Here is a 14853-nt window from a genome sequence, read left to right on the forward strand (position 1 = left end):
AAGTCTCCATTGTTTGTTGCTCTCTCCAAGCTTACAAGTTTATTTCTCTTCATCTCATTCTTGAGAGGGATTATTATTGTATTGTGAGGAAATAGTTGTGAGTATCCCAAATTGTAAATCTACTCTTTGAGAGAGGAGAGGGATTATTATTGTATTGTGAGGAAATAGTTGTGAGTATCCCAAATTGTAAATCTACTCTTTGAGAGAGGAGAGGGATTATTATTGTATTGTGAGTAAATAGTTGTGAGTATCCCAATTTGTAAATCTACTCTTTGAGAGAGTTGTGGTGTGTTATTATCAAACTCAAATACTTGTATCGGTTTGATCCTGCGCCATGAAAAGGATTAGTTTGCTCTTGAACTCGTAAAAAGAGCGGTGTAGCGGTTTGACTCTGATCCGTAGAAAGAGTCGAGAAAGTTCTTTATTCAAATTCCCAAGAGGCGCTTGGAGAGTGGAGTAGGTCGAGTTTGACCGAACCACTATAAAACTACGGTGTCATTTTCTCTAACTCTTTCCTATTTAATTTCAAAATTATTATTGTGATTTATTGCATGTTCTACTTGATTATTGTTTTGACTTAATTACTTTGTTATAGTAATTATCATCTTCTACTTATTGTAAAAAGTTTTATCATTAGAAAAATTAATCACGTTTAAACACTTTTATCGTTAAAATTCTATTCACCCCTTCTAGGGTTGCCATATCAATCCAACACTAATGTGATTGAGACGCATAGCTCCAACCCATGAACATGCACATCTATTCAACTCTCCTCTTTCGACCACAAATAGCTTGCAGGAAACAGTGTTCCTCCACAAATCAAACCCATAGATTTTATTGATGGATGATACCAAATCCATAATCTTATTCTACTCTTAGACGACAATTCTATCCATAATAACGAGCTAGAATAACAGAAGAACTCTGTTTCAAAATTTAATAATAGAATTACTTAAATTAGGATGATAATTGTTGAGAAAAACAAGTCCTATTTCAGGCAAACTTCATCACTATATAATCTTCCCATGCAAGCCATTTGCTATCACCAGCTCCATTCAATATCATTTCAAAAACCCAAAAAAAAAAAAAAAAAAAAAAAAAAAAAAAAAAAGGAAAAAAAAGAACAGTCTTTGTCGTGGTAAAAGCAGCAGCAGCAGCTTATTCCACCTGGGTTTTGATCACTCTCACTTGTAGGAGGAAAGCCTTTCCATATTGACATAAACAAACTAAAAATGGTCGAGAAGGTGGTCGTGACGGGCATGTCCCTCATGCTCGTTGTCGGCGTAGCTATGGCGGTCATTGCCGTCGTTAACAAGAACAACAGTTCCGATTCTATGGTGGAGAATCTGTCCCCAAAGATGAAGGTTGTCTCATCCCTTTGTTCTTCTACAAATTATCAAAACGAATGTCAAAACACACTCGTCAGCACCGCTCATAATGCCTCAGCAAGTGACCCTAAGGCGTATGTTAAAGCCGCCATTCTTGCTACTGTTGAAGAGATTAAAAAGGGGTTTAACTTGTCTAATAACCTTATGGTGGAGGCTGCTAACAACGCCACCATCAAAATGAGTCTCGAGGATTGCAAGGACTTATTGCAATACGCCATTGATGAGCTACATGCTTCTTACTCCACTGTCGGCGACCCTGAATTACACACCAAGGAGGATCGCATAGCTGATATCAAGAACTGGCTCACGGCTGTCATTTCTTATCAGCAATCTTGTCTTGATGGTCTTGAGGAATTCGATCCCCAACTCCGAAAGAAGATGCAAGACACTCTTGATTTTGCTGGCAGGCTCACCAGCAATGCTCTGGCTCTTGTTGATGCTGTTTCCAGCATTCTTGAAAGATACGGCTTGCAATTTAAGATTAAACCAAGTGGGCGCAGGCTTCTTGGAGCAACTGAAATAGGGAGTGATGGGTTCCCGACATGGCTGTCGAGGACAGACAGGAAGCTGCTGGCAGCTAGAGGAGGTGGCGGCGGCAGAGCGAAGCCGAACGCTGTGGTGGCTAAGGACGGTAGCGGACAGTTCAAGAGCATTGCTGCTGCATTGGCTGCATACCCAAAAGGCTCAAAAGGAAGATATGTAATCTACGTGAAGGCAGGGATCTATAATGAGTATATCATTGTGACTAAAGAGATGAGGAACGTTTTCATGTATGGAGATGGCCCGAGAAAAACCCTTGTCACTGGCCGGAAATGCAACCGTGATGGCATCACCACCCAAGACACCGCCTCTTTCTGTAAGTTTTTGCCATGAACTCTTTGTAAGAGCCACTGCTAGCAGCATTGTCCTCGTTAGACTTTCCTTGCTTGCCACAAAACCCTTATAATGTCTCGCTCTCCCCTCAAATCGATGTGGGATCTCGCGATCTATCCCTCTTACCTCTTAGAGTCCAGCGTCCTTGCTTTGCTGGCACATCACCTTGTGTGGAACTCTTTTGTCCAACTGATGTGGGATCTCACACGGGCGATGCACATCACTCGATGTTGAATCTCACAATCCACCCACTTGGGTCTAGTATCCTTGCACCTACATCGTCTGGACGTGGGATCTCACAATCCACCCACTTGAATCATTCTATCTAACATCAAAATCTAGTTCTGATACCATTTGTAACCAGCAGATATTGACATGTTTAGGCTTTCTCAACACTTCTTACTCTAAATGTCTAAAAGAATTTCACCTTGCAGCCGCTCTAGGAGACGGATTCCTCTGCAAATCGATGGGATTCCAAAACACAGCCGGCCCAGAAGGCCACCAAGCCGTAGCCCTAAGAGTCCAATCCGACAAATCCGCCTTCTTCAACTGCAGAATGGACGGCTACCAAGACACCCTCTACGTGCAAACCCACCGTCAATTCTACCGGAACTGCGTCATCTCCGGCACCGTGGATTTCATCTTCGGCGACTCATCCACCATAATCCAAAACTCCTTAATCATCGTCCGGCGCCCAATGGAGAACCAATACAACACCGTGACAGCCCAAGGGCGGGCAGATATGAAAGAAATCTCCGGGCTAGTAATCCACAACTGCAGAATCGTACCAGAACAGAAACTGTTCGCAGAGAGATTCAAGATTAAGACGTACCTGGGAAGGCCATGGAAGGCATACGCGAGAACCGTGATAATGGAGACGACATTGGGGGATTTCATTCAGCCGGTTGGGTACATGCCGTGGGCAGGGAACTTCGCGTTGGAAACATGCTCGTATTTGGAGCATGGGAACAGAGGGCCGGGGGCGAACACGAACGGGAGAGTGAAGTGGAAGGGCGTGAGAGTGATCGGCAGAAACGAGGCTCTGAAGTACACCGCTGGGCCGTTCATTCAGGGAAGAACGTGGCTTCCCACCACTGGTGGGCCCTACTTGTTGGGCTTCAGGATCTAGAAATATTTGTTTTATTTTTTCGTTTCATTCTTGCGGCTTCCTCATCCTCATCGTGTAAGCTTGCTGGACCCGGATATTCTTAAAATCATTTATTCTTTTTTTTATTATTATTATTATTTTATTTATTATATTTTCTTTCTTTATTACTCTTTATTTTTTTCAGATTTATTATTATTTTTTTTTTTTTAGTTTTAAATAATTTTATTTAGTTTTTTTAACCAAATTATTTATAAAAGAAGATAAACAAACTCTTTTTTTCCCTTCCAAATATTATGTTCTTAAAAATAATTTGATGACCATTTTGAAAACAAAAAAACATTAATCATTCAAAACTTTTCTTAATTAATCCAAACCATTTTTAAAAAAAAATGTAAAACCAAAGATTATATTAGAATAAATTAAAATTAAACCCTTACACAAAATAATTATAATTGAACCCGAGTAATTATAATTAAATCTTTATACAAAACTAATTATAATTAAATCACTGGACTAAAAATACTTATGTTTTCATGTGTATGATCCAAGTAGTGTAAATTCATTTAAGGCATATAACTATATTATTAATAAATATAATATTTTCATGTTATAAACTCGAATATATTTATTTTTTTTATAAAAAAAGGATTCATCATTTCAGGAACTCAAACCAAAAAATTTAATACAGTATTGGTGATTGTTGGGGGGAAATTCTAACAGCCAACTCAATTTGCTAATCTTCATCTTCACTTTCATCACTATATGAAACTAGTCCTATTGTTGTAGCAGCTTCAAGCGGCCTATCACTACTGGTATCATGTGTTCTTACTGATTCTGAACTCTCCTCTGCTTTGGCATTAGGGATTTCAGCTCTGCTACCACCTTTTTCTGGGCTTCTCGGTTCGATCCTCGCTTTCTTTGCCTGTGGCTTTACTCTAATAATCATACTCGGCGGTCGAGTGACCGGAGTTTCTTTCCTAACTGGTGCCTTTTCCTGCACACAATTGAGGGTGATATTAGGTGCTAATTGATACAATGAACCTTCATTACACCAGCATGATCGCATCTCGACAGGAAACAACAGACCGGTCTGATGAATGTACTCACACCCTTGTATGTATAATAAATACAGAAGATAGCAGTCACGTCTACAAGCTAGCCACCATCATTTAGCACACTTAACATTTCATTAAAACATCTAACAATCTAAGAATTTCTAATATCCACGAGTTTTAGCTGATATTTAGAATTTACGAATATGGTTCTTGCTATCAGATAGTGGAATTGTTGTTTGATCGTTCATGATGTGGATACTCACACCAAAAGTTACGGGATGTGCGTAGAATTTGAATTAAACCAACCTGAGCTGCTGGAGCAGGGGGGGTTATTTCCCTCACTTCATTCAACAAAATAGATTGTGCTGCTACTGCTGCCTGAAAGAACATCAAGAAACAGTACTTGAGAAGAAATTTAGAGTGGCCACTATTGTCGACAAGATGTAGTATCACTAAGCAGAAAGCAAGAGGCAACCAAAAACAGAGTCACAAGCATGATAGTTGATTAAAAACTGTGGCGTATTTGTCTGCAGCCTTCATCAGTTACTAAAAATTGTTGGGCAAAGACAGATCTTTTATGAACAATAATCAAGTATAAATTTGGAGGCTAAGTGCAATGTTTTTTACTACGACTGTATCTAATCTATAACAACGGAAACACAGGCACTTGAATTCAAGAATTGATTCATTTAATACGAATCATCTTCATGACCCAAAACACACTGAAGAACTGCAATCATTTTTTTTCAGTACTTATTAATCTTAGAGATAAACCACTGCTAAAGAATGGTCTCTACGGCCGGTAATATATTTATACTCTAGAGAAAAATAATGATTCAGCTGTTGGCCACTATAATAAGACGTTCTTTAAAACCTGAAGTGAAATAATCATCTAACATTTAAGCATAATGCACAAAAGAAAGTGACGGCTTCAGTAAGTAAACAATATAGAAAAACCAGCACATAAAGTATAAAAGATAGAGAATTAACTGTTACAAACAAAGAAGATTCAAGTAGTATGGACCTCTCAACAACAAAGGGGGAAAAGTCGAACAAAGACTTCAAATTAAAATTCATCATACTAAACACTGTACAGGTCCACATCCCACATTCCTTGTCATTAGACTTCTGGCCGTATAATCTTTGGCTTCAGTCTCATTTCCATGTTTCTCCATATACATTGGTGTGGAGAGAGTGTTTCGGATGAAAAGAACGAACCGAAAGGGATAAACCAACTTTATTTTGAAGCTGATGTTTTTCTAGCTCTATTTTACTCTTCTTTTTTAGTTTTAACCCTACTTTTGAAAATTTGTAGCGCTAAAGAAGAGATGAGCACTTAGGGTGCCTCACTTCCACATGTGCACAAAGCACACATTGGAGCAAATTTTTCAGGCTATTTCGAATAGTGTATTAATCAAACACTACAGACTACCATTATTATTAAGGAAATAAGTAGCATCGTATGCTCAGAATTGGAAGCCTTTCTCTAATGTAGCATAGCATGCTCAATAATCCCATAATAACTACCATATGAAATTACAGTTGATTAGCATACGATTCTTCAAAGTGATATAGCATACAATTTATCAATAAATTGAAAAGGAAAAACAAGTAACACAGAAAGTTTGCTTGATTTGGACATAAGGATAATTACTTGAAAACTGCGAAGCTCTTGTTCATCTGCATCAGCCATTTGCCTTTCATATTCTCTCTTTGACTGCATTTCAATTGACAATAAAATTTAAAAGAAAAGAGAAGAAAGAACAAATTTACAATCATGTGTTGAAATACTAAATATGATTTGGTTACTTGATATTGAACTAATTAACAAATTGTAAGCGGTGCTAATGGCTAACGAGTGTAAAACAAATAGACTCACTATTTCATATTTATCCAGAAATTCTGTCTCATCCTCGTCCAGAGCCTTTGGTGGTCCTGCAGTAAAAGAGCTGAATAAGCATGAATTTTAATGCATGATGGCATGGATGTGATCCTATATCTTCGATTGTCTCTGCTATCTGGCATCCTTGATTGGATCGATAGTAAATATTAGTACATGAGTTATTAAAATTGATATTACACTTCAGCACTCACTGTGCTTGAACCGTTCATTAAATTCAGCATCACGCTTGTCTTTATTTTCCTTTAAGATCTGTGAACAGAAAAGAGAAACGTAGTTATCAACAAAAATGTTTAAATCTATGCACTCAAATGCTCATAAACGGAGTACATTCATGTAAACTTTAGTATTTTCATTAAGAAGAGTGAAAGATTACAAAAACAGGCCTTACAAAGATTTAGGCCACCAAAGACAACTGAAGTATTAATATTAATAAGACTAATTATAGAAAATACCCACTTTATTTCATTTATACCCTTGAACTTTAAAAAAAATTCAAGAGTACCATTACTGTAAGTATATGAAAGGAAATAATTATTACCTTACTTCAATAATACCTTTGAACTTTCAAAAGTTGTAACATAAAAAAAAAAAAAAACCCTTATATTTCGTGTATGAACAAAAATCATTTACCTACACCCATCACCTCCCTGTTTCATTTTCTTTCTCTGCTCTATCTTAATCTATGGCCTAAAAGAAATCATTTACCTACACCCACAACTTAACATTTACTATCTGTTCTTCAATGCCCTCTTTTAAACATACTGAAACCAATGTCGAGTCAAGTTGAAACTAGTTGGTTTGCAATTTTGGGTTGGTATAAGGAAAACCGGTCATATTAAATAGGCTTTGATTTTTTGCATGGCTTGACCAGATATACCTGAACTAATTGACACTTTTTGGATTAATATTCAAAATGTGTATCCAAACGTGTTGGCCCCCCTTTTAGCTTTGAAATCCCCTTATTAAAATTCAATGTGTGAATTCAAGTTGATTATGCTTCATTTTCCCTTCCACTGGTTGTCCTCAAAATTATGTCATAGATTAAAGGGAGATGACAGGGTGTACATAAACGATTTCTTTCCATATACGTGAGGCCATTTTTAAAAGATTAAGGATACTAATGCAACTTTTGACAGTTCAAGAGTAATATTGAAACAAGATACAAATGGTTTCTATTCACATACCAACTGTAAGAGTATTTTGTTTAACTTTTTTTTTTTTTTTTTTGAAAGTTTAAGAACATCAATGCAATTTTTGAAAGTTCAAGGATGTAACTTAATATCTAGTCTATTAGAAATATAGTTTTAAATAAGTCAAGAAAAAATTGTTACTTAATATCTCAAGTTCACTTAACGTACACATCATAGAAGCACTAACTAGTAAAATATAGAATTCACAAAGAATGAAGACATAAGACTCAATATCAATCCCTATAAACTGAGAAAGACTCCCAATCCAATCTTGTAAATGGACTTCCCAATCCAATCTTGTAAATGGACTTCTCTTAGTTTAGTCAAACAACTAAACCATCATCCCATTATCAGAGCCAAGAGGGAAACTCCAAGCCTCTAAACCCAAAAACCTAAGTTTCATTTGGCATCGCAGCTGTAAATGACAAGGGTCTCTTAAGCCAATGGTTCACAAATGTTTGGAATGATAGTCTGTGACATATTGTGGTTATGATCTATCACTACTTGCTAGCTGCGGTAGGACAACTTATAGCCTGAGTTTACACTGATCGTGAGGAGGTTATTCCAAAAACCTAAATGTTCATTGCCCAATCTAAGAAAACAAATATTTCCTTTCCATTCTAGTACAAGAATTAAAATTCGGGTGTAAAAGTGAATAAACGTTGAAGAACCTCGTAGAGGGGTCTGTCTCTTTGAGCAGTGCCATCCTCAACTCGTTCGCCCCTTGTTTTCTTGGCTTCGTCCAGCTGCAAAAAATGAATAAGTTCGCATTAATTTGATGAAAAAATCCAAAATCTTATGTGAATTAATCGAAGGAAAGGAAGGGAAGAAGAAGAAGAACCTGTTCCTCAGAGACGAAACTCATAAGCCGGATTGCTCGCGCAGATTCGTCCTCCATTTCGCTTGCCGTCGAGTTCGAACACAGGAAATTTTCACCGAAAATAAACGGCCTAGAAGGGATTATAGTTTTACAAAGTCACTTCCCTGCAAGTTTTTGTCACTCTCTCTCGAATTCCTCCCTTGCAATGCTTCTGATGAAGAACCGAACCGAACTCAGTTCATCTGTTGGAAATTTTCACGCGATTCAAACCATTTAATTTCTCAAACATGAAATCATATATTTAATTCATCATGAGCGTTTTTATTTCTTTGCAGCGCAGCGCAGCCCAGTGGCCCAGCCCAACGCCCGAGAATTAAAGGCAAATCCCATATCTTTCTGTTCAGACCAGCCTAGTGGCCCAGCCCAACGCATAAGCTCCAGTCCAATGGCTTTTCTTTTTTCTTTTTCTTTCAAAAAAAAAAAAAAAAAAAAAAAAAAAAAAAAAAAAACTACCCAATATTTTGGATAGAATTTTTGCAAAAAAATATATCTTAAATAACAAGTTATTGTAAGTGGCAGAGTAACCTTACTCATCATCTATTAAGATTTAGTCGTTTGTCGCTCCGATTTATCTCCACACAAAATAAATTTATTTTTTTCAAGTATTATAAAGGTAATAGACTAGTATGATTCTACACATGAAGTGTTGATGATTGATCATGCTTCAATTCAAGGTCATTTAAAATGCATGGATGAATATAGAATTAGGTGTCAATGAGAATGATGCATGGGTGGGAGCATGGTCTGGGCGCTTGTTTGCTTATTAAAGCCTATGACAAAGGCGTGCTCATGGGCGCTAATGTTAGCCCCCGAGTGCACGCCCCATGTTGGCCCTGCGTGAGAACATGCAGGTGCCTTGCTTTTCTTGGGCTCAACCATCAAGCTTCTCCTTGCATTTCATCAATGTGCACACTTCCCCTCATTTGTGTTGTAGCGCAAATAGAAACAAGAACGAACGTACTCATATACCGACGAACATAAATAAACAAAGAGAAAAAAATTTACGTGGTTTGAAGATAATAAATTCTCCTACATACACGGGTGCTAGTCAATCACTATAACCAAAGTGTTTACGATCTCTCACTTATAAAGATCCTCTTAATTGTCTCTTGGCAAGTAAAAAATAACACTCACTCCATATCTCATAGCAATGTCGAGAAACCTTTATATAGGCATAACAATACTAATATTCATACATGAATCAAGATGATCCATATACCAATATAAGAGATGAATCAAATGAATCCACATGAATCGAAGTGGGAAATATACAAAAAATGTTCATAAATTCAAAAGATTCATGAACCAAATCTTCTACCGTTAACTTTAAAATACGTAAGTGTTCATTTGAACTGCATTGATCAATGGCTTGAGTTAGAATCTTTCTAAAAAAAAAATAATAAATAAAAAAAAGTGTGGTCTAAATAAGCGTTTAATTTCATAGCTAAATTTCAAAAACAAGTTTTTGAATATACTTTGCTTGAATCTTTGAAAACACTCCTAAAAGTGGATTTCGTAACAAAGAAATCCATAATGTTTATAAATTTAATCTTCAAAATATTGAGTTGATTTTAAAGGGATTTAAATGGGAATATACATTGAAAATTTCCCTACATTTTATTACTTCCAATAGAATGGAGAAGACAAGATGTTATGGACTTTCTGAACTCTATCAGCCACAATAACAACACTAAATTTAAACTCCGCACGCAATTTGGAATCCCCCAATGTATTACATAAGAATTGCTATCCTACCATCTCAGGCTTCTGCAAACATTCTTTATCAGAATTCTTTATAAGGATACTAAAAGCCATAGTGGCGGTCATTATCAAGAGTGAATCAGCAGCACGAACTACAAATCTCAGACTGCCTCTATTTCATACCATTTTTACTGTACACCAGACAACTTTGTTGTATTCTGCGACGTGTTTTTATGTTGTTCTTTGAAGAATTTCACCAATAAGTTGATTAATAGGGCTCCCATTCGCCTGCAATTCGTTTGGAAACATGAAACTTCATGAATAATAGCGTTTTTAGACAAAAAAAAGGTTGAACAGGCTATTCATTATCTAAATATTTCCTCCTCACCTTTATTCCAATTGCAATTGCTGTTTTAAGGTTAACGAGTTCACCTAACCTTAAAGAACCCTCTTTATCTTTCACGAGTATCAATGGTACCTTCCTAGATATGGCCAAGCTTGGCACATGGTTTGTCAGCCATCGAGGGTTGCAATCAGCAGTTAAAAGTATAGCCTACATAATAAAAGGCGAAACGCCGAATAATTAGACACCGTATACAGAAAAGACAGTAGGCAAAGCTTGATGAGTTGAGTTTAATTAAAACATGAGAGTTATATATCAAGCAGATGCATGTCCTAGGGAATTCAAAATGACATTCATTGCTGAAACTAGAATGGTATAGAATCCATAACGAAAATAGAGTTACTAATTTGCCATAAAATATCAACTCCCTGTACAAAACCACATTCAAATCTCGTCGACCAATTACATGGTGCACTGCAATCCTCTTCGCTAAACGAGACATTAAAAGTTGCTAACATCAAAATTGCACTAAACCAAGAGATAATGAAAAATAGCCTTCAAGACTTGATGAGTGTTACAAATACGGTAAGTTGTGCGTGTGGCTTTTGGCTCGATCAAAGCTCCAAGTACTTTTATGTGCCTGATGGTACATGTATTATGACCATACATATGAGGTAAATCCCTTATTGTCTACTTAGACGACAAACTGCTCTAAATTCCACCGAGCTTTACTTTAATATCTCTAAGTACATGCTTCTTACAAAACTGTTGTTCTTAGGATTCGTAATGGGAATCAATTTTGTATGAGTGGACCCATACTAGGTATCCTGGGACTATAGAAATAGGCCTCCAAACACTAAAGGAAAGCAGATAGTTGCAGCCATCTTGGCCTGGCCAAAATGTGGCATCCTCTTTGAAGTCCGGACGGATGCTTCTGCTAAAGGTATGGGAGCAGTCCTATCTAAAAATGACAAGTCAATGAAATATTTTAGTGAGAAACTAAGCTTACCACGGAGGAAAAGCTCACTTACCAATAGGAGTTCAAAGCCTCGTCTCAATTCTTGCTACATAAGGAACACTACGTAATCCCCACTAAATTTGCTTCATACTTGCACCAAACATTGAGATGGAATGCTTCACAAACAATACTCTGTAGGATACATGGACAAGGGGTAATTCTTGTAGAAGTTTTGGACTGTGGCCAAGCACATTTCAATGGCTATACCAATCAAGTGGTGTACACCCAATAAGGCATGTAACCATGTTAACTACACTAAGGGATTTGTTGATATCATTTGACACCAATGAAAATTTGTATCAAGACTATGAGGGCTTTAAGAAGTTTTAAGATAGTTGCCTTCAACATGAGAATCAACAAGAACTTTCCACAGTGGAACTTCTTCTCTCAAAAGAAATTATTGTCCTCAAGTACACTCGAATGGATGAATTGGACACTTTCGACAAGATAATTACATTTCTTAAGACCACAACCTAGGCCGGAAGTTACTAACTCTCTGAGATATCTAGTTGTCAAGTGGCAGGTATGAACTGTATACACCATTGCCTAATCCAAAAAGACTTATGGGAGTGTTCATCCATGGACTTCATCTTCGCTTCTTGGTTCTACCAGTTTAACATCTTTTAACCTCCAAAACATTTTTCTAAGCATACATGGTTTTTCACTGCACGACTAGCCTCCTAAGAAGTTCATGTCTGCGGCATTTGAGATCTTCAGTTGTGCGATTATCATTACCTCAGTAAACAGGACATTTGGTGCAAGAGGGTCTTGAACATAGTATTTGAAGTATCTAGGTCAGCTAATTCATTGATTAAACAAAAAATTAAAAGAATGAACAACCAATAAATGAGTCCATCAAACAACAAAAAAAGAACCCCAATTTTAAAGGATGAAACCTAACGATAATTACAGAAATTTTGCTTATCACAACTAGAGCTCATGGAAGCAGCAAATGTGGCTCATGTTTTAAATTGATCTTCTCTTCCCATGAAAGACGTGTGCTCGCACTCACATACATGAAATGGTTACGTTGACCTCCTCTTTAACCCTAGTATTTGAAGTATCTAGGTCACTTATTTTTAATTTTTCTATAAGAAACCCAGCTTTCATTAATAGGGAAAAAGATTGAAAGAACTTCAAGGACATACAAAAAACAGTAAAATAAACAGAGCCCATAAAACTATAGACAAGGACCCCAATTTAAAAGGATGAAACCTAACGGATAGTTACATAAATTCGCTTATCATAACTAGAGCTCATGGAAGCGCCAAATGCAGGCCATGTTTTAAATTGGTTGTCACGCATGAGATTGACACAAAACTGAAACAAAACCAAGAAAGTAACACTTATGACTTCGAGCTAATTAAAGGGTCCATCAATCCACCAGAAATAATAAAATGAAGAGCAACAACACTACCGTAGAAGGGAAAAGCTGGGATTCTATTAATAAGCATCCGGCAAATTCCTGAACCCTAGATAGCAATGCCGAAAATCAAGATAAGAGTAGACAAACCTGAAGCCTGACTGTACACGCCTTATAATTAGGGTTCACTATGCGAGCAGAATCTTCACTTGGCGTCATCCGTTCAAGGACTCTAGTAACCTCATTAACTCCAATTGCAAATTGTTTCTGAAAAGAAGCCCATCACTCAACATCAGCGGCTTATAAAAGGAGTCATGAATTCAATTTTTGTTTCTCAAACTAATAACAAAAATCGATATCGATATGGCACGGCAAGGAGAAACTAAAGACGTTAAAAATACGGAGAAACATCATTGAAACAGAAAAATTAGTGGAAACCTTGAGCCAAATTTTTTCCGGCAAGGTTTCCGCATTCAGACATCTTGCTCTCTTTATCTCCCTGTTAAGTACAATGATCAGCTATCGGTGGCTTGAAGCGCATTATTAGACAAATTAACTATTGTTTACCTCTGAATCGACTGCAGCAACTCATCGAGACGTTCCCCTTCGTAGGAACTGGGACAATCAAATTCCGAAAACACAATCCATCGTAAATTAACAAAAACATCAAGGTGAAAGATCGAATGGCGAAGAGCGGGATAAGGTCCGAAAAGTATGAAAGTGAGCAAGAAAAGCAGGCTTACTCTTCGTTACGCTTAGATTGAACGACTGCAACAGGACCAGAAGATTTAGCCTTCTTTCCCATGCCTGAAAACTTGCTGTAGCTTTCAAGTCTGGAGAGAAATAGCAGCTGCGTTCTCCGATTGGACTAACGCCGTACTGGAACTCGACGAACTACCGCCTCCTCCACGACCCACTCAAGGCTTATTTGAAATTTGGGTGAAGTAATTAGCCAGTATAATAAATAAACAAAAGTAAAATTAATAATTTTTTTTCTAAAATACTTAATTAAAAAAATATATTATATATATATATATATATAGTTTCAAGAAAGTAAAAAATGGTTGAATAATACTTCTAAAATTTTAAAAAATAATTAATTTTAGATTAAAATAAATTGTAGTAATTTATTTTAAAAATACCCTAACCATTTAATTTTATTTCTAAATTATTCATAAAATTAAAAAAATATTATTACTATCTATCATATTTAAAAAATACTTATAAAATTATTTTTAAATAAAATGGTTAATAATTTGTATGTAATTCATTTGGAAAATTAATTATAAATTTCATATTTCAAAATTAAATATAATTGATTTATTTCACTTCTCCCAACCCTTATATAAACTATTTGAAAATGATTTATAGATAGAAAATTATTATTTATAAAAAAACATTTTTAAAAAAATGGCAGAACTGGCACGAGTTGACCTAATGATAAGTCCATTGGACAGACTCGACGATTAAAAAAAGGTCGGTATTGAGTACAAAAAGTTTGTGCCCTTCTTTAATCCAACAACTATTTGAGCCTCGTTTCCATGGAATCCCAATGTAGTCATAAAAGACTAAATTTTCACTAATTTTAGACGAAACTTTTGATAAACTTTGATTTTGGTTAGCCCGACATTGACTATTCGACATATTTCTTACGGGAAGGATCCCTAATCTAATGAGTGAGACCGAATAATTCAATATGAGTAGTTGTTGAACTCGATTCAAATTCAGTGGATCAACTATCTTTGCAAAAAAGTGGTTCACATCTAATCAAATGTATGAATGAACTAAATCAAACTTAACCGATCAAACTTTGACTTTGAACTGAGTTTGAATCAAATTCTTGTCGAATTTGATCTGATCTTTAGACCACAGAACCATTAATGAGGCTGAAACTAACGTGACCTGACATGATAAAGAACGAAAGATAGAGTGATTAAGCTTCCTACCATACAATAAGTAACTGATTGAAGTCAAAGGGTTTTATTTAATCTATACTATGCATTAGAAGATGTGGATGCAAGGTGCCGTTGA

At 36.3% G+C, this 14853-nt stretch overlaps 3 protein-coding genes across 3 annotated transcripts; 1 reads left to right on the forward strand and 2 right to left on the reverse strand.

Moving 5' to 3' along the window:
- The first annotated feature begins 1133 nt into the window (after positions 1-1133).
- Positions 1134-3458, forward strand: LOC111808238 (pectinesterase/pectinesterase inhibitor). The gene is made up of 2 exons (XM_023694104.2): positions 1134-2244; positions 2696-3458. The coding sequence occupies exons 1-2, from the start codon at positions 1233-1235 to the stop codon at positions 3388-3390; spliced, it is 1707 nt and encodes a 568-aa protein (XP_023549872.2). The 5' UTR covers positions 1134-1232; the 3' UTR covers positions 3391-3458.
- A 518-nt stretch (positions 3459-3976) lies between these two features.
- Positions 3977-8626, reverse strand: LOC111808044 (NEFA-interacting nuclear protein). The gene is made up of 7 exons (XM_023693820.2): positions 8359-8626; positions 8189-8263; positions 6519-6576; positions 6304-6359; positions 6079-6141; positions 4731-4802; positions 3977-4363 (listed from the first exon to the last, which is right to left on the reverse strand). The coding sequence occupies exons 1-7, from the start codon at positions 8413-8415 to the stop codon at positions 4103-4105; spliced, it is 642 nt and encodes a 213-aa protein (XP_023549588.2). The 5' UTR covers positions 8416-8626; the 3' UTR covers positions 3977-4102.
- Positions 8627-9991: 1365 nt separating this feature from the next.
- Positions 9992-13748, reverse strand: LOC111808224 (Ribosomal protein L7Ae/L30e/S12e/Gadd45 family protein). Its single transcript, XM_023694070.2, has 6 exons — positions 13566-13748; positions 13390-13437; positions 13261-13321; positions 12973-13089; positions 10487-10651; positions 9992-10386 (listed from the first exon to the last, which is right to left on the reverse strand). The coding sequence occupies exons 1-6, from the start codon at positions 13625-13627 to the stop codon at positions 10330-10332; spliced, it is 510 nt and encodes a 169-aa protein (XP_023549838.1). The 5' UTR covers positions 13628-13748; the 3' UTR covers positions 9992-10329.
- Positions 13749-14853: the final 1105 nt, after the last annotated feature.

This window comes from Cucurbita pepo, chromosome 13 (assembly GCF_057944985.1).
Source record: "Cucurbita pepo subsp. pepo isolate OVF chromosome 13, ASM5794498v1, whole genome shotgun sequence".
Lineage (NCBI taxonomy): Eukaryota > Viridiplantae > Streptophyta > Magnoliopsida > Cucurbitales > Cucurbitaceae > Cucurbita > Cucurbita pepo.

Coding starts and splice junctions, on each gene's coding strand:
- LOC111808238 (XM_023694104.2), top strand. CDS start 1,233: ATGGTCGAGAAGGTGGTCGTGACGGGCATGTCCCTCATGCTCGTTGTC. Junction 2,245..2,695: donor CCAAGACACCGCCTCTTTCT/GTAAGTTTTTGC, acceptor TTCACCTTGCAG/CCGCTCTAGGAGACGGATTC.
- LOC111808044 (XM_023693820.2), bottom strand. CDS start 8,415: ATGGAGGACGAATCTGCGCGAGCAATCCGGCTTATGAGTTTCGTCTCT. Junction 6,360..6,518: donor TAATGAACGGTTCAAGCACA/GTGAGTGCTGAA, acceptor CTTTTACTGCAG/GACCACCAAAGGCTCTGGAC. Junction 4,803..6,078: donor AAGAGCTTCGCAGTTTTCAA/GTAATTATCCTT, acceptor ATGTTCTTTCAG/GCAGCAGTAGCAGCACAATC.
- LOC111808224 (XM_023694070.2), bottom strand. CDS start 13,627: ATGGGAAAGAAGGCTAAATCTTCTGGTCCTGTTGCAGTCGTTCAATCT. Junction 13,438..13,565: donor CAATCTAAGCGTAACGAAGA/GTAAGCCTGCTT, acceptor TGATTGTCCCAG/TTCCTACGAAGGGGAACGTC. Junction 10,652..12,972: donor CGTGTACAGTCAGGCTTCAG/GTTTGTCTACTC, acceptor TTTATTATGTAG/GCTATACTTTTAACTGCTGA.